This window comes from Lissotriton vulgaris, chromosome 1_1 (genome assembly GCF_964263255.1).
Source record: "Lissotriton vulgaris chromosome 1_1, aLisVul1.2, whole genome shotgun sequence".
Taxonomy (NCBI): Eukaryota; Metazoa; Chordata; class Amphibia; order Caudata; family Salamandridae; genus Lissotriton; species Lissotriton vulgaris.
Genome location: NC_141685.1, coordinates 451,135,873 through 451,155,311, shown reverse-complemented (window position 1 = coordinate 451,155,311; position 19,439 = coordinate 451,135,873). Strand labels below are relative to the sequence as shown.

Sequence of the window (19,439 nt, the reverse complement as noted above, 5' to 3'; positions counted from 1 at the left end):
GCAATTCCTCCTCCTACTCCGTTGGTGCGGTCCTTGCGGGTTATCTTGTAGCCTTTCGGGATGGCTATGGCAATGTCGAGGAGGGGTTCAGCCAGGTCTCCGCCAGGAAGGCGACGTCTGGGGCGTTGGTGTCGAGTAGGTGGTCCCAGAGTTCGCCGGCATGTTTGCAGGCGGAGCGGGTGTTGAGCAGGATGCATCTGTGGAAGTTGGGTTCTTCGGTAGGGGGGGGCGGGCCAGATTCTGGTGAAGCTGTAGTTCCAGCAGGAGAAGGGTCCTTAGGTGCACTTCGTGGCGGCCAGGCAGCAGGTGCGTGATCGTCCGGCGTTGAGTGCATGGAGGGGGCTGGAGTTGTAGAAGAGTCAGGCGTCATGGTGTTCACCAGGGCCAGGGGTTCTGGCGCTGGCCGCAGTCCAGGCGCGGACGGGCGCAGACGGGCTTGCCTTAGGCGCGTCGGCTGCGCGACCTCTATATGAGGGGATGTGGGAGGGAGGAGCATCTGGGAGCGGGCAGCAAATGGGAAAGCAGGGGGCGGGCCACAGGGGACGCAGTGGCAGGAAAAACGAGGGGGGGGGAGCAAGCGGGGGTTACAGGAGGCAAAAAGGGGCACAAGGGGGAAAGGACAACAGTGCTGGAGAAAAAACAAGAACACAGGCAAAACAATAACTAAGATAACACAGTACTGACAATGGCAGAGCAGAATGCAGGCAATAACGCGGGGCACAAACCAAATGTGAGCAGCAGCAGCAGCGGTCTCAGGGCACACAGGTGGGGCTGTGTGGCAGTGAGGGGAGCGACCTGCCTGGTGACAGGGTCAAGGGTCGTTATTCTTTTGCAGGGATGAAAAAAGCCTGTTGACTGAAATACAAATCATAGGGTCATATGTATCATTCAAAATTGCGATCGCAAACGCCGAAATTCACAGAATCGCAATTTAGCTAAGTGGGATGTATTAAGGTAAAACTGCCTCGCAAAATAAGGAATCGCAAAATTTGTGATTCCTTATTTTGCGATTGCATTTAAGGATGCTCAGCTTGGGCCCCCCAACCTGCCAGCAGATGGCACATTCAGGCACACCTAATTCCTCTATTGTATGACTGTCTGGAAGTAACTCACAAGTCTGTCAGTTTAACCCAGTTATGTGACCCATCAGCGGCTGCAGGCACCAAATGGTTAAGGGCAAGAAAATGCCAATCTTCTAAAAGTGGTATTTTTAGACTGTAATCTAAAATCGACGTTTCCATTAAAGAGGATTTTTCATAAAATGTTATAAATACCAAACACAAAATGCTACCTGATCTCACTCAAAAGTTGGCACTTTTTAAATGTATCGATGCAACACAAAGTTATTCTATGCAACAGGTAGGCCTCACAATAGTGAAAAATGAATTTAGGAGTTTTTCACTACCTGGACATATAAAACTTAAAAGTGCATCTCCAATCTTTTAATTACAATGCACCCTTTCCTATGGGCTACCTAGGGCCTACTTCAGTCTGGCAAGCAGGGGAGAGGGGGATTATTGCCAAGTCAATTTTGCAGTTTAAACTGCTTTCTGATTGCAGTGATTCGCCTGGGACATGTTACAAGTACTATTTAAGTGAATGTCACAAAAAGTGTTGCAAGCCCACTAGTAGCATTTAATTTATAGGCCCTGAGTATATGATATAACACACCACAGAGGTGTGACGCAGCTGCCAGAGTAGCAGACTACAGAGCACTGGGCTCACAGTTCACTCTCTGGCTCCTATGGCAGCTCAGCTCATCATCATGTGACTCTGGGCAGTAGGTCACTTAATCTCTCCAGCGGCCCCCGAGCGCCTGGATACCCTTAGGGGTGATAAGCTTGCGCTTTACAAATGTGGAATTTTTATCAGTATCATTAGTATTATTATTATTATTACAAGGGACTTATAAGTAAATTAAATATGCCAGTGAGGTGCAGCCAAATAAACCATGTTTTGAGGCCTGAGCAGAAGCACTTTTCGCACTGGTAAAGTCCTTGAGGTAAGTAAGCAAAACGTTTTTGGGAAGACCCACCCTCCCTCCCCCACGGCTGACAGTTCTAACACTTACTATTCAAACTATCTATAGTTTTGAAAATTGAAGAAAGAAAAACCATGAAAGTTCTGTGGGTCACCCTGCCAGGAATTGTGGTTGTTACTTGACCAGGGCTCCCACCGCTGTCAACCAACAATCCAATGCCTCACATTTAGCTATCAGTGCCACACATGGATGATCTACTAAGCTAGCCAATGAACAAGTTCTCTATTCTCATACCTTTCATTTTTACTCCTTTTAATGGAGTATAGAAAAGGCTGAAATCACCTGTCCACCATAATCACCACAACATGCCCAAAGATCGGCATTTCTTTGGTCTTATTTTTCATCTTCTGTCAAAGAGAAGGGTGACTCCTCCCATTCCCCCTGGTGCCACCCTGAAAAAGCAATTAAGTGAAAGTTGTCAAGTATCTCCTTAAGAGGGCCCCAGTTAAATGGAAAAACACAGGGGGGGGGGGGGAATAGGGGAACAAATGCACTGTGTCCATCTCAAGGTAAAGCCTTGGTCCACGCAGTACATTACATCACAGGAAAGAGGTTAAACTTTGAAAACGCAAGTTTCTTCCATAGGAATATATATAAGGCTCGCATCACATTTTCAGGATAATGGAGTATTTCAGGGATAGTAAGAACCCCCCTCTGTCTGATATACCTTCTCTTTTCACACTGCTCTAACTCCCAGACTAACTCCTGATATGGCTTGGGAACACTTATCTGACGAGTTGTGGTGTCACCTACACTGACAGAGCAGTGCAGGAAAATGTGGCCAATCCTGCCACACTGTGAATACCAGAGATGCATACCACCACAAGCCCACTGTACCACCACAAACCCACCAATGTTTCTGCTTAGTCTCCTTGAAAATGCAACAGGTGTATGTTGAGAGTGCATTTTATTGGAGGGAGGGCAGTCTACAGGTTGGACAGAAAGAGCCCTTAGCAGATTAGCTCAATGACCCAATAATCTGTTGTGATAATTTTCCTGTTAGGGCAAAAATGGGAGAACCGGTCTCCAATTGGGAGAGGCAGCAGAGCCAATATGGTGGAGACTAGATCTGCTGTTCTTGCTGGTGATAAAATCCTCTAGATGCATCGCTGCCCCGAACGGAGCAATACAGCTGTTAAAGTGTCCGGATCAGCTCAGAATATTGCATCTCCCAGGATGGCACTGAATAGTCTTGACATTTCCTTTATTGTTGGTGGAAATGTCCTGCTAGAGAGGCCAGGAACAGCAAGAGAAATGTAGCTGGACTTTTATTTTTGAGTTCCAGAGAGGAGTCTGCATCCAAGTGGTCCACCATCAAAGGGCAAACCCCCACACGTGTTGCATGGACATCCCCTGAACGGCCAAAGGAATAAATCCAGGCCTAGTAATGCAGTGTGGTGGTCGTCCCCATGGATTGAGCCATGGTGTCCACAAACAACAGGATCTGCTTGGAGGCATCCAAACAATAGTTGAACAAATCCGTAATTGGCTTTTTTATGTGGTTTGTCAGGCTAATTACCACATGACCACCTGGCATATGTAAGCCAGTAGAACGCCTCTGGTTAGAGCTGTCAAAGTAGCCAGGGCTGTACAGGATCATCCTCCCTTACTAGTCTTCACGACATGTAGGAACATACACACCTAATGTAGAGAGGGAGCTAATAAAGCAAATGCCTCACCCAATTCAAAGAAAATAGTCCTGTTAGTTAATTTCTATAAAAGAAAGATAAAAATCCTCATCCACACAAGATGACATGTTTCATCATATGTTTGCTTCTACCACTACACTCAAGCTCAAAATGGGCCTTGTTCAGGCGATACACTGCCTCAATGAGCTATTGTGAAATTTGCACTGTCTTTTTTAATGTGTCATCTGCCACTGGCCACAGAGTATTAAAACTATTTGGTGTTATGTATTTAAAATGTAAAAAATCAGGACTGTCAAATCCCTGTGTCCAAAAACATTGCTAAATTTTCAGAGCAAAGTATATTATTATTGTAATACACTTAGCTCTCACCATCACCATGTGACACTGTAAAACACCCTTTAGCCACACACTGGTATCTAGAATGTACACCAAGCAGTTATATCATGGACGGTGAGGGGAATTCAAATTTATGTCATGGAGATGTGTCTAAAAAGTACACCATAATAAAGTACTATGGTTAGATTTGAAGTGCTGTACTTTATTTTCTCAGAATGGCAATCAGATTCAGAATTCCTACATTCAAATAACAGTGTCTTAAACAGCCGCACCTGCAAACTTTCAGCAAGTGGCTGGAATGTGGCCATCGTATTGGATAAGTCACTTTTTTAAAGCTCTTCAAGCTACCACTTCTACTGTTCACAGAGTCAGAACGCAGACACATCCCGAGGAAATCAAGCGCACATGTGAAAGGGTGCAGTATCTCTCTGAAAAGCTGCTTGTTGTGATGGGAGTCATAGTTTGCATACACAGTCAGATGGATATCCAAGATGCTTATTCAAGGTTAATCAATGAACCATATGATAAATACATCTTCTAGTTATTGCTTTGGTATTCTCATCTGGTGCAACTCCCATGTTTATCGGTGGATAAAAACGGACTCGATGCAGCTATCTAAAACTGTCCTGAGTTTGAAAGACTCTGGGAAGGTAAGTATTGTGTAACGTAGTCTTACACAATAACGCATGATATTTCAACACAAAGGACAACTGGTATGCAAGCCCATTTGAAAAACCCAACCTTGCTCTCTTCTGACCAAAGATATAATATTATGTGATTTTATGACAGTCCTCCTTTATGGACTGCAACACTAAAAGTTTTGTATATATTTCATTAGGTGCCCATGAAGTCTCCACAATGTAGGATAACAACAAGAAAGACTAGCATAAATGTTGCACTCTGAGCGCTAAACTGCCAAATTTGTAACACAGTGTACACAACATTGATATTTAGAAGAAGACAGCCAATGAGGAAGTAAAATCACCCACCGCCACAGGCAAATGGTGGTGCTGCTCTACAGAATGTGATTCGTGTTGGCAGATATTGAAGTGAGAAAAGCCTTCAAGTCATGGCAGACCAGCAACAGTTCTTGGCGCATTTATGAGCATTTTCTGCTCTGACTCGAACAAGAGGCCCATTATGTTGGCCTAGAGGGATGCCCCAGCAAGGGCAGATCCATTACTAAAGTCTCCTGCGCTTTTTTGAGGGTTGAACAGTCGACATACTTCAAGATTGGAGTAGTTCATCCACAAGTGCAAACCTGGTTTGACTGACTGAAAGGTCTGTTCCTTAGTGAGAGGCTCCCCAGATGTTGTGAACCACAGGGGTTGTACACACCATTGGAAGGCCCTCATTCGTCACCTGTTATGTGAGACCAACAGGATGTGGCCTATCAGATGTAAGATTTGTACAAACAGATGTGCAAGAGTCAGAAACCTCTAAAGTATGTCCGGAATAGCCATGGTGCTCTGAGAAGGCGGTGACGCCCACTTGAGAGGGTAGTGTGCAGCAACCTTTGCACTATGCATTGATGGTATAGCCAAGTTATCCAGGTATTGTAATACACAGACTCCTGACCATCTCAGTGAATTAGCAATGAATGGCAAAACTTTGGAAAAACAAGAGACATGGTTGTCAGCCTAAATGGCAAAACCGCAAACTGACAGTTCAAGACCTCCATAGAAAACTGGTATGGTCTGTGGGCAGGGAGACTCAGATGATAAAAAGAGGTGTCTTGGAGGTCCAGGTACATCAACCGCCTTCAGGGTCAACATAACCTAACTCAGGACAACATCCTGAACTTGTCCTGACCACTGGCAAAGTTGAGAGCATTAGGGTGCAATACTGGCCTCAAGAGTCTTTCTTTCTTTCTTTAGAACCAAGAAACAAAGGGAGTAAAACATAGAGTAGTAAAACATTTTTCAATACCAATTGGATTTCACTTTATTTATGCCTTCCAAATATAAGCCAGTGTGTAAGAAAGAAGACATATTTTGAAAAATGGCATCTGAATCACATGCTAGTATGGGTGCCCAAATATTAAGATATGTACAAATAACCACTGCTACTAAACTCCATATATGGAGCTTATTTCAGAAATACATACACTTCTTTGAAAGAAAAGCCATCATAATGTGCTGCTCATTTGTTGGCTCTGGGTACTTCGGGTTCTTGGAGAACCTACTAACCCTGTGTATCCCCACCACCAGAACAGTCTAGCAGATGTAACGGTATATTGCTTTAATAAATCGTCCATTGTGACAAAAAGTTACAGATGAAAATAATGTCACAAATGGCAGTTTTTTCCTACTCAATTTCAATATTTCTTTATTTCAACAGTTAGTTGCTTTTGGGAAACCCTGAGGGATCTACACATACGACCAGTTGCTGAATTCAGAATGGTTACTACTTTTCGGAAATCTATAGCTTTACTGGATCACCTATGGGTTTCACACAGGTTTCCTCCACAAGCTGGAAGTAGGATGAAAGCACAAAAATTAGAGACAAATGGGCTACCTCTTTGAAAAATGCTAAAACTATGGTGATTTTTTAAAATTCAGCTATGAATGGTTCCGAAAGCTGGGAAGATGGTGACTTTCACAACAAAAAAAAAAACAACAAAAAAAAAAAGGGGACACTGTTCCTCAGCGTCTGGTGCAAATAGTCACCTGAAGCGTACGGGTGCAAATAGTCACCTGTATATTAAAATAAGGGTTGCAAGAAGGTAAGAGGAAAAAGGGAAAACAGTATCCTGGGCACACAGGACCCACCCAAGGAGTGAAAAAACATATTTCGTCCTCTGTTGCCCTCACACACCCCTGGGGGTGTCATGCTTCATCATCGGGCGTTTGCTCCTCGTAGGGCCGGCGCTGCAATTCCCTACGGGGCCCCGAAGGGTCTCTTTATCGGAGATCTTTTTAGGACAGCCGGATGATGCATGTGGGTGTGTGGGGTGGGGGTCCAATGAGGGTAACCAAGTGCGTGCAAAGTGAAAAATAGGTTTGAAAAGGGGTAAATATGCAGCAGATGTTTAATATATATACCCTGAGCAGATTTAACTGCCCGATAAAATCTTGTTCCTGTAGGTATGCTATCCCCAGGAATCAAGAAGGTCATGGGTCGACATGTTTCGCGCCTCCGTCGCCTTAAGGGTCGTTTGCGCTTCATCAGGACCAGTATTATAAAATTTGTGTGCACGTGAATTAAATTAAAATACCCTCTAAATTCAACAGGGCGGGCGGTAAGGTTGTATACCCATAGTCTGGCTACAGCTTCATTGTGTATACCGCTCCTGTTCAGTACCTAGGAAGAGAGAACATAATATAACAAAGATATATGCACATCAGTAACAACTTGATGTCATAAAATGTGCCACCAATGTGTGCACATTGTTTTCACATAAAAACAACAAAACTGGCTCATGAGATACTTAGAGCACCGAAGGTTACTCAGTAGGGAACCCCCCTAATGAGATATCACTTATCAAAATCTCTAGGGAGCCCTTCATAGACGAAAACTACATCTGCTCGTCAATCGCATGCGTGGTACAAGCAGTTGCCCCAAATGTATTAAGATCATGACTCAAAGTCTCAGCAACTGGCGTCAATAAATGCAAAAGAAGGCACCATAAGCAATGGGTGCCGTAAAACTTATTAATCCTCCAAAGTGCTCACCTCGCTTTTTTGAGCGATGTCTTCTCTGGCAACAACATTCGGCGCCCGCACATTACCGGGCTTCGATCCACTAGACAAGTGAATAGAAATAGAGATATATGCCGACATGAGTCAGACTGTGACCCCAACTCAGAAATTACTGCGTAGAGATGTACAGATACCTTCTGCGGGAATTAAATCTAGCCTTACGTTTGTCCCGGGGTGCTACCTCCTGTGCACCTACCCCATCCGAATGTCAGCCAGTAGTGAACCAGACTAGGCAAGGGCTTTCGTACTCGTTAAATACTTCGGGAATGTACCTGGAAGTGCACCCTTCCCCGGAAGTACTACGGTGATCAGGAGGTAAGCGCATGCGCGAAAGCGCGTGTTTAATGCGCATGTGTATGTATCCGGGTAACTAATCCCTAATGCATGCGCAATTGATCGATACAAGCCCTGATGCATGCGCAATTGATCGATGCAAGCCCTGATGCAGGTCATGATGCCTATATTGCCAAGTAACAAGCTTATTAAAATGTTACTAGACATGGCCACATACTTAATTAATCGGCAATTCATCTTTGAACGCATACGCGCTAACCATATTGATTCTTTTGTGAGCGTGTAAATGCAATTCATACCTTACTGACCCTGGACAGAGACCCGCTATGTACATAGTGTCTGTATGCATTGCAACCATCTGTAATATAGGTGGCTGTGCATAAACGTCTTCTAAATCTAAACAAAAGTGTTAATTGGGAGAAAGAGGGGAAAGGTGAAATATCACTGGGACAGCCACTTAAGCAACCCACAAGCCTCCTCCCTCCTAATAACAAAGTTTATTATATAAGGGGAGTTGTTGTAAAAATGTCGGAGTACCACTACACCAATGGGCCACGGTGGAATCCAAAAACAGTGCCAACCAATTTTAATATAGTATCTCATGTGCCAGTTCAAAGATAAAGAAAAGATTGAAAAACATATATGGGTCCTCGGCTGAACCGCCGTGCATAATAATTTATCAACAAAAAGAGGGGGGACCCTGGAGCTATTAAGGTCCAGTGTCCATGCTCCTATATCAATATCACAACAAAAAGGGGACACTGTTCCTCAGCGTCTGGTGCAAATAGTCACCTGAAGCGTACGGGTGCAAATAGTCACCTGTATATTAAAATAAGGGTTGCAAGAAGGTAAGAGGAAAAAGGGAAAACAGTATCCTGGGCACACAGGACCCACCCAAGGAGTGAAAAAACCTATTTCGTCCTCTGTTGCCCTCACACACCCCTGGGGGTGTCATGCTTCATCATCGGGCGTTTGCTCCTCGTAGGGCCGGCGCTGCAATTCCCTACGGGGCCCCGAAGGGTCTCTTTATCGGAGATCTTTTTAGGACAGCCGGATGATGCATGTGGGTGTGTCGGGTGGGGGTCCAATGAGGGTAACCAAGTGCGTGCAAAGTGAAAAATAGGTTTGAAAAGGGGTAAATATGCAGCAGATGTTTAATATATATACCCTGAGCAGATTTAACTGCCCGATAAAATCTTGTTCCTGTAGGTATGCTATCCCCAGGAATCAAGAAGGTCATGGGTCGACATGTTTCGCGCCTCCGTCGCCTTAAGGGTCATTTGCGCTTCATCAGGACCAGTATTATAAAATTTGTGTGCACGTGAATTAAATTAAAATACCCTCTAAATTCAACAGGGCGGGCGGTAAGGTTGTATACCCATAGTCTGGCTACAGCTTCATTGTGTATACCGCTCCTGTTCAGTACCTAGGAAGAGAGAACATAATATAACAAAGATATATGCACATCAGTAACAACTTGATGTCATAAAATGTGCCACCAATGTGTGCACATTGTTTTCACATAAAAACAACAAAACTGGCTCATGAGATACTTAGAGCACCGAAGGTTACTCAGTAGGGAACCCCCCTAATGAGATATCACTTATCAAAATCTCTAGGGAGCCCTTCATAGACGAAAACTACATCTGCTCGTCAATCGCATGCGTGGTACAAGCAGTTGCCCCAAATGTATTAAGATCATGACTCAAAGTCTCAGCAACTGGCGTCAATAAATGCAAAAGAAGGCACCATAAGCAATGGGTGCCGTAAAACTTATTAATCCTCCAAAGTGCTCACCTCGCTTTTTTGAGCGATGTCTTCTCTGGCAACAACATTCGGCGCCCGCACATTACCGGGCTTCGAACCACTAGACAAGTGAATAGAAATAGAGATATATGCCGACATGAGTCAGACTGTGACCCCAACTCAGAAATTACTGCGTAGAGATGTACAGATACCTTCTGCGGGAATTAAATCTAGCCTTACGTTTGTCCCGGGGTGCTACCTCCTGTGCACCTACCCCATCCGAATGTCAGCCAGTAGTGAACCAGACTAGGCCGATTAATTAAGTATGTGGCCATGTCTAGTAACATTTTAATAAGCTTGTTACTTGGCAATATAGGCATCATGACCTGCATCAGGGCTTGCATCGATCAATTGCGCATGCATCAGGGCTTGTATCGATCAATTGCGCATGCATTAGGGATTAGTTACCCGGATACATACACATGCGCATTAAACACGTGCTTTTGCGCATGCGCTTACCTCCTGATCACCGTAGTACTTCCGGGGAAGGGTGCACTTCCAGGTACATTCCCGAAGTATTTAACGAGTACGAAAGCCCTTGCCTAGTCTGGTTCACTACTGGCTGACATTCGGATGGGGTAGGTGCACAGGAGGTAGCACCCCGGGACAAACGTAAGGCTAGATTTAATTCCCGCAGAAGGTATCTGTACATCTCTACGCAGTAATTTCTGAGTTGGGGTCACAGTCTGACTCATGTCGGCATATATCTCTATTTCTATTCACTTGTCTAGTGGTTCGAAGCCCGGTAATGTGCGGGCGCCGAATGTTGTTGCCAGAGAAGACATCGCTCAAAAAAGCGAGGTGAGCACTTTGGAGGATTAATAAGTTTTACGGCACCCATTGCTTATGGTGCCTTCTTTTGCATTTATTGACGCCAGTTGCTGAGACTTTGAGTCATGATCTTAATACATTTGGGGCAACTGCTTGTACCACGCATGCGATTGACGAGCAGATGTAGTTTTCGTCTATGAAGGGCTCCCTAGAGATTTTGATAAGTGATATCTCATTAGGGGGGTTCCCTACTGAGTAACCTTCGGTGCTCTAAGTATCTCATGAGCCAGTTTTGTTGTTTTTATGTGAAAACAATGTGCACACATTGGTGGCACATTTTATGACATCAAGTTGTTACTGATGTGCATATATCTTTGTTATATTATGTTCTCTCTTCCTAGGTACTGAACAGGAGCGGAATACACAATGAAGCTGTAGCCAGACTATGGGTATACAACCTTACCGCCCGCCCTGTTGAATTTAGAGGGTATTTTAATTTAATTCACGTGCACACAAATGTTATAATACTGGTCCTGATGAAGCGCAAACGACCCTTAAGGCGACGGAGGCGCGAAACATGTCGACCCATGACCTTCTTGATTCCTGGGGATAGCATACCTACAGGAACAAGATTTTATCGGGCAGTTAAATCTGCTCAGGGTATATATATTAAACATCTGCTGCATATTTACCCCTTTTCAAACCTATTTTTCACTTTGCACGCACTTGGTTACCCTCATTGGACCCCCACCCCACACACCCACATGCATCATCCGGCTGTCCTAAAAAGATCTCCGATAAAGAGACCCTTCGGGGCCCCGTAGGGAATTGCAGCGCCGGCCCTACGAGGAGCAAACGCCCGATGATGAAGCATGACACCCCCAGGGGTGTGTGAGGGCAACAGAGGACGAAATATGTTTTTTCACTCCTTGGGTGGGTCCTGTGTGCCCAGGATACTGTTTTCCCTTTTTCCTCTTACCTTCTTGCAACCCTTATTTTAATATACAGGTGACTATTTGCACCCGTACGCTTCAGGTGACTATTTGCACCAGACGCTGAGGAACAGTGTCCCCTTTTTGTTGTGATATTGATATAGGAGCATGGACACTGGACCTTAATAGCTCCAGGGTCCCCCCTCTTTTTGTTGATAAATTAAGATGGTGACTTTAGCACATAAAACTATTTATTGATGGGATTTTTAGGGGAAACACAGACACTTTTATCCTGAGCACTTGCTTCATTTTCTTCCCCCCAAACTCAAAATGTGGGTATATTTTGTCTCTTTTCTTGGTGTCCCCACGGGGATGTACAAACCCTGGGTAGCTTTAGAATCTCCATGATGTTGGAAAAAAAGGACGTAAAATAGCCATGAATCCCTCATGTGATACCTCAAATAGCAAAAAAGAGGACTCAGCACTGGGGGTTGGGTGAGGCCCTGGGGGGAACCCAGCAGTTAAGGGGTTAAGACATACCAACTAGTGTTAAAGGCAACACTTTCTCTTACCCCTGCATAGATGTACACACAATAGTTAGAGTAGGGATCCCAGTAGCCCTGATGAAGGTTCAAGACCTGTTGGGGGTTTAAACAAGTTGAAACATAAAAGGATGACTGAAACATTACTCTTAGTTTCATCCACCTTGGACTTGTTAATTCTGCCCCATGTACTCTGCAATAAATGGAATTCCTTTGAGAATACATAAAGGTAGATTGAGCACAAGTCAAGATTCCTTGTTTATCCAGTTACATTTATCTCGAAAGACCTCTCACAAAGGTAAATAGGTAACTGCCACCCTCATAGCATCATCCAATCAGGGTGGGATGAGTCAGCCAATGACGAAACATGCCACAAATTTGTGGGTGATACTTTCTCCTTCATGATAAATATGACTGGTTCCTTTTGAGCTTTGTCTTTTCAATAGGAGAGTAGGACACATTATCACATTTTTTTGTGTAGGATATGATTGATATTAAGCAGGGTGGCCTATAATTGAAAAAAACTCTCTTTTGTGGTATACTACTAACTGAACAAGTCTCAGCCACTACAAAAACTGACAGGAAAAAATGCAGCTCAAATGAGGGCCTCAATACAGAAGGTTCTGGCTTCATGAATATATTATATATATATATATATAAATATAAATTGTGTGTATATTCATATGACACAGTGGTGGTCACACCTGTGTAGTTCTAAGAAGGTCAGAGTTTCCATAGCAAGAGCATGTTGTGTTTCGCTAATAACTTTGGCTCTTTCTTGAATTTTTGTGCAGATCTGTCAAGTGGGGAGCCAAGAATAAAGGGGTGGGGATCCCAAAACACTAATTTCTCATGTTAATCCTCGTAGAAATATGTAGGAAGTGATACAGAAAAAACAGAATTACACAAAATCTGGCAAAAAGTTTGAACTTTAATCAGAAGTGCTATTCATTATTTGGTGTAAATCCATTCAGCTGTTTTAGAAATTTATTTTTAAAGAGCTGCTTTATGTGATCATGAAGGGGTTAAAAAGATAATGATAGTTGGACTGTTGGAGCCAGATAAGCTCTCAGTAATATCTTTTAACGTGTCATGAGTGACGTAATATGTGAGGTCATAAGTAGTGCACAATAGGGATGCAAGTTATAGTTAGCTCAGTAAACTATAGCTAGTGCATTTTAGAGTCTTTTTTGTTTTCAAGTGTTAGTTTTGACCTTATTTCAACACCTAACTATGGGCCTGATCACGATGGTGTGGAAACCACCACCGACAGGCTGTAGGTGGCGGTTTCTCTGCCGTCGAAACAGGGATGTCCATCCACATTATTATAATGGCTTCTGGACGGGTGGCAGTCGCAAAGTCCGACAATCAAGAGTCCTGACAGGTGGTCTGTAGCTGACCGCCTGTGGGACCTCCCTGTAGTCCCTGAATGGCGGCAGTGCCTGTCAGGCACTGCCGTAGGGATTACAATATCCCTTTCTGCCGGTCGTTTTGCGGCGGTCAACCCGCAGCAAAACAGCCAGCGGAAACAGATTTGAGGGCCTGTAGCGGGCTGTCCTAACCCCCTGAGCCAGGGACATAGGCACGGGGGGGGCATCTACGGTGCCCCCTACATATCCCCACACCATGTGGTAGGCACGGCATGGTGCCTGCCACGTAGTGCAGAGATATGTGTGGGGTGTCGGTTTTATCTTGCAGCGGGTGCTGCAGAGTGCAGCACCCGCAATACAAAACATGGGCAATGCGACCTTCACAGTGGCGGCTGCATCGTAATTTGCACTGTGGGACGCTGCCTTGTAGGCAGGTGGTTCCAAATACAATGCAAAGGCGGATGGACTGAAGTCTGTCCGTCATCGTAATAACCCCCTATAACGTCACTTTAACTTTAGTTTTTTCAGTCATTCGGTCGATTAACCGATGAATAGATAGATAGATATATGCTACTTTAGATGGTCAAATTTTGTTCTTTGGGTTTGCGGTAGCAGTCAGTATTAGTTCAGCTTATTTGAGGGCAATATAAACCTTCAAGTTACATAGAGGAAGTCTTAGAACCTACCCATCGGTAAAACAGCCAGGCTGAGTTTTATTTTATTCTAGGAAAATAATGAATAACTAGTTCTGCATTACCCTCAAACGTCTTTTGAAACATATCTATTTTCCTAACATTTTATGACTAACGGTTTTAACTTAAGTTTTTTTGGAATGAGAATTACAGTTGAAGGGCTACCAGCCCCTTTCCTATTGTTTGTATTTTTCACCCCTTGTGTATTCTCGGTCAGTGTTATTGAGTTTGGTAAACAGGGACGTCACAAATTCGTCTTTCTTTCATTTTCATGTAAATCTTTATTACAGGGGTGATATGAGAAGGTATGAATATCTGTGCATGATCAAATAGCTGTGCATGATCTAATATCTGATAGGTAACTCTATTGTTTGGGCAGAATTGTCCCTTTGGTTTGTGACTAAACACTACAAGGCATGTGTGTTCGTAACTCTTCAAACTGAAATAATAATAATCACAATAAACATGAAGTATTAAAAGCAGACTTGATATCATTACTCATAACAAGCCTAATCACAATAAACATGAATTATTAAAAGCAGACTTGATATCATTACTCATAACAAGCCTTGAAGCAAGCAAACACAGAGCAGAGCAAGCAAACATTATAGAGTTAATTTTAAAGAAAATAAATTAATAAAATACCTAGTTACTCCGGGGAAAAGATGAGGATTTCCCTCAGACAGCCAGAAAGTACCACAAAACTAAACCAGTGTGCCTTTAATGAGATACTTACCCTTTCCAGTTGAGGCCACGTTTAAGGCACTTTCCAATCAAGTAGCAGAAAAAAGGCAACGAGTGATAAAGTTCCATTTGTTTGTAATTCAAGGCCAGGCAAAATGCAAATGAACCCAAAAGGTCCCACTCACATGACAAACCGACCACTCCCCAGAGAGCCAAGCCGAGGCTCACTGCGTTGTATATGTGTTTGAGTTAAGGAGAATTATTTGACACAACATTATTGATATTTAAATAACAAGTAGAGGACATTCTGTAAAAAATAAAATGCTACAATATTGAAAAATAAGGTAAACAAATTCTAGTTTTACATTTTACGAAGTATTGTGAACAGGGGTTTCAGAAATGCCTGGTAAACATTCAAAAGAACGAGGAGGTATTCATCATTGCTAATCATTAATGTTCCTCTGAAAATATGTAATATGTGTCCTTAAGGGTCAGGCTGTTAGAATAGAAAATGGGAGACATTGTATGTTACATTTAGGTAAAGCCTCATTCTATCGGACATTGTTTTCACTGTATGGCTAGCCATTTTGTTGACAATTTGCAAGATGTTGCTTGATGCCAACTTCTGAGATGTCAGTGGTTTCCTTAAACAACATCACTCAGTATGAGCAGAGATGCTCTATTGATTTGCAAGTCTGGTATGAGCAGTGCAAGGGGCTGACGTATAACAAATGATTGTGAATTTTCAACAGCAGATAGCCCACAGTAGCTAGACTGGATATTATTCTAAAAACAATGAACGTTTTTACCTAAATATACACGTGATTGGTGTATCGGATATTAAGTCGTGAGCATACAATCCAGTATTAGTTGATTCAGTGCTATAAGGGTTGAACACTATATATATATATATATATATTTGTCGCTCCTCTGCAAAAGGAATATGGACAATTCATTATATAAACGGCATTGTGCTAACATCAGCATCATTATCGGGCCGTATATCGGCCTTAGCAGTCAGTTGTTTTAAACACGGCCCAATAATGATGCTGATGTTAGCACAATGCCGTTTATATAATGAAATGGCCATATTCCTTTTGCTCGATATGAGCGATGGTATTGTTATAATACATAGGATTTTATTAAGTATTAGGACTTTTGTGCATTGAGCTACATTAGACATGGTACAAGATGGCGCTCTTGAAAGAGTCCTATGGCCCCTTGTTGTTTTTGTGCATCATGTGACTTATGAGGGTTTTAAATGTCGTCCTTGGCGCGTACACATGGTAACATTAGAGAAAGGCAGAAGCCGAAACGCGTCATGTTAACTTCTGGCAAGATAAATTAAACATTTGAAAGAAATCAAAGACCCCTGTGAGTGCTTCTTTTTACCCGGATGGGACAAAAAGAGAGAGCGTGTATTTTAAACGAGGTTGGCACTTCCATGTCACAGCACCTGTTCGAGAGTGCGCTGGAACAAGGTGTAGAGGAACGACAATTACGATAATCGGTGCACCGCCGAAGGAACGCCGGACCAGGGGGAGCAGTGAGTGGGAGTGTCGGAGGACGCCCTAAGCGCAGCGACAAGGATTGGCTAAGCAAGTCTAAATTTGTTTACTCGCGTTTCCCGTCAAACGAAAGGCAGAACAAAGGGGGCTTTGAAACAAGTCTGAACAGCCGAGTCAGCAAACATGTTTAATGTATCAGAGAGTAAAGAGGCGGCACAAAACATGTTTAAAAATATTACACAAACTGATTCCCAACAACGAGACAGCAACATACCATCAGTGGCCACCAATTTGATAGCGAAATTTATTGCGCTAGAGAGACTTTATGAACGCGAACAGAGAAAATGGTGCGAGGGGACCTTGTTGCAAAGCTACATAGACGTAGACCGGATACCAAGGAGTCTATGTATCTATACTATACCTTCGTATGAAAACCCAGATCCTAAACTACTAGATGAATGGGCGGCACACATGGCTGAATCGAGCAAAGGGATGCAGTTTATCCTTGTAAAATGTGCGTGGAGCGACAGGGATAAAGCGTTACTCGAGATTGAAAGGATGGAGGCAGAAATTGATAAGGAAGAAGACAAAAGCAAAATCGAAGAACTTAGAGACCAAATGAAAAAATGTCTTGTAAAATATGAAGCGAAAATCAAGCAAAGGAAGAAGGAAAAGTTTGAACGTGATGAGCACAATTATGCCCAGGGAAGAGTACTCACCTTTGCGAGGAAATTCGATGGCCCACACTAAGAATTAAAAGCCAAGGAGAGTACAAATGAAACGATGCGGATTGAGACCTCAGAATCAGAAGTCACAGGGGAAGAATCCTCAGATGACGGGTCGAATAAATCAACATTAACAAAGACCCCGTTTCAGGAGGAATTTCGTATTATGCGACAAACTTGGGTAAGAGGGGGCAAGACAAGACCCCCAGAAACAGCAAAAGAAAAACAAGGAGAGGCGGCTGGAGCAGAAGGGTCAAATGTGCAGAAAAGAGTTACTCGAAACAAGAAAACGAAGAAATAGAATTAGATAATCTAACCATTGTGCACTTAACATCAAAAGTATTAACAACTACAGAACAGCAAGTTCTGAGATTAGGGCTATCTTTTTGCCCATCTAATAAATTAGAGTTCACGCAAACGCGGATTGATCTTTTCAAAATGACCCGTAAAATCAAACTTCATAAGTATTTCAAGATGAAACCTAATTTCCTTAAACAGAAGAAATCAACCAATGCAAGTGAAGCAACGGATGCCTTGGTAGGCGCAGACTTGCCAGCCTGAGAGGTGATGGAGTCACTCAGACTTGATAATCGAGAAGAAAACAACCAAATGATGGATCAAGTTGAAAGGACTGTACAATTGGGTTTTAAACAGGAGCAAGACGAAAGTCCATTTAAGCCTACTTCTCAGATTTTACCACAGCTAACTCCTGATGCTATAGATATATTCTCTGAGGCAGTAATTAAAGCTCTTCAAATATTCGGACAACAAAGAGGAGGCACTCGTGAAACTCAGAATGTGACGAAAGAACAAGTAGAGGCCATTGAGAACTTACTCAAGGACACAGAGACTATATATAAAACATCAGACAAAGGAGGAAATATAGTCCTTCAAACCAGAGAAAATTACAATGCTGAAGCATTGAGGCAACTGTCAGATAACAGCAATTACCAAATCATCCCCAAGAATGTAGATTTGGAAAGCATCCAAAGATACCATGATCTTATAAAATCGTGGCTAGATAAATCGATGCTCAACATGGATGAATTCCTGTTTCTTCGTTGTTTAAATCCAGTGGTACCAACATCCTACCACATTCCAAAGATTCATAAGGACTGTGAAAAACCGCTGGGGAGACCGATTGTCTCCTCGCAAGGGGGACTCACTGAACATTAATCTATTTTTGTTGATTTTTTCCTTTTTCCTTTCGTTAAAGACTTACCTGCATACATCAAAGACTCTCAGGATTTGAATCGCATTGAGAAACAAACATAGGAATGTGAATACAAACTGATTGTCCTGGACATTACGAGTCTCTACACCTGGATAAATCATGAACATGGACTTGAGGCAATTGCACAATTTTTGAATAAAAGACCTTTGAAGTTCACTGAACAAAATAAGATGATTTTGCAGTTCACAGAATTTTGTTTGACGAAAAATATTTTTGTGTATGGAGATGACTATTACCGACAGATCTCCGGTACTGCGATGGGCACTTGCTTCGCCCCCAGTTACGCAAACGTATTCGTGGGCTGGTGGGATGAGCAAGTGTCCAAAGCACAAGGTAGTATAGACATGAGTAGGGTAATTTATTGGTACCGCTATATTGATGACTTGTGTTTTGTTTGGAATGGTTCGATGGATTCGGCATAGGAGTTCATCAAAAGCCTCAGTAGCAATGTTGTCAATTTGGAGTTCAGTGGCGAGGTCAGTCCCAGTTCAGCGAATTTTCTAGATCTCAAGATAAGTGTGATTGATAACAGACCAAATGTGTCACTGTACCGAAAACCAACAGCCAGAAATTCGGTATTACATGCGGCGAGTATTCATCCATCTAGGCTGGTTAGAAGTATCCCCTATGGGGAATTCTCAAGATTGAAACGCAACAGCTCATAGAACTCGGATTTTAGAGTAGCCGCACAAGCCAGTTTACAAAGATTTGTCAACAGGGGTTATAATAGGGATTTCCTAGAGGTAAACCTTAATAGGGTGAATAATATATCAAGGGAAACCCTTCTCAATGATGAGAATAAGAAAGCTAAAACCAATAAAGGAGACAGCAAGTTCAGGATGATAACCACTTTCTCCAATGATCGGAGAAAAATCATGAAAAAGCATTGGAGGATTTTGAAATCTGATGATGTAATAGGCCCGGATATACCATCTGTTCCTATGATAACATATAGAAAAGCAAGGTCGTTAAGAGATCTAGTACAAAGTCACTTTCATACCAGACCCGGCACGGGGAGTACTCTAAGGGAGCTTATGTGCTTTTATCCTTACGGCAAGTGCAAGGCCTGCGCAGGGAGTAAAAGAACACTGACATATGGGGTGATAGGACTCAAAAAACCTTGAACCATAAAGAAGTTTATCACATGCAATACT

At 42.9% G+C, this 19,439-nt stretch overlaps 1 protein-coding gene across 1 annotated transcript in view; it reads right to left on the bottom strand.

The window, feature by feature from the left end:
• The window catches only part of ALG6 (ALG6 alpha-1,3-glucosyltransferase), a 336,619-nt gene that overhangs the window by 114,835 nt on the left and 202,345 nt on the right, over positions 1–19,439 (bottom strand). Inside the window, exon 7 of the mRNA XM_086953531.1 lies at positions 14,871–15,056. Coding sequence (XP_086809657.1) covers positions 14,871–15,056 — 186 coding nt within the window. The remainder of the gene's footprint in view (positions 1–14,870; positions 15,057–19,439) is intronic.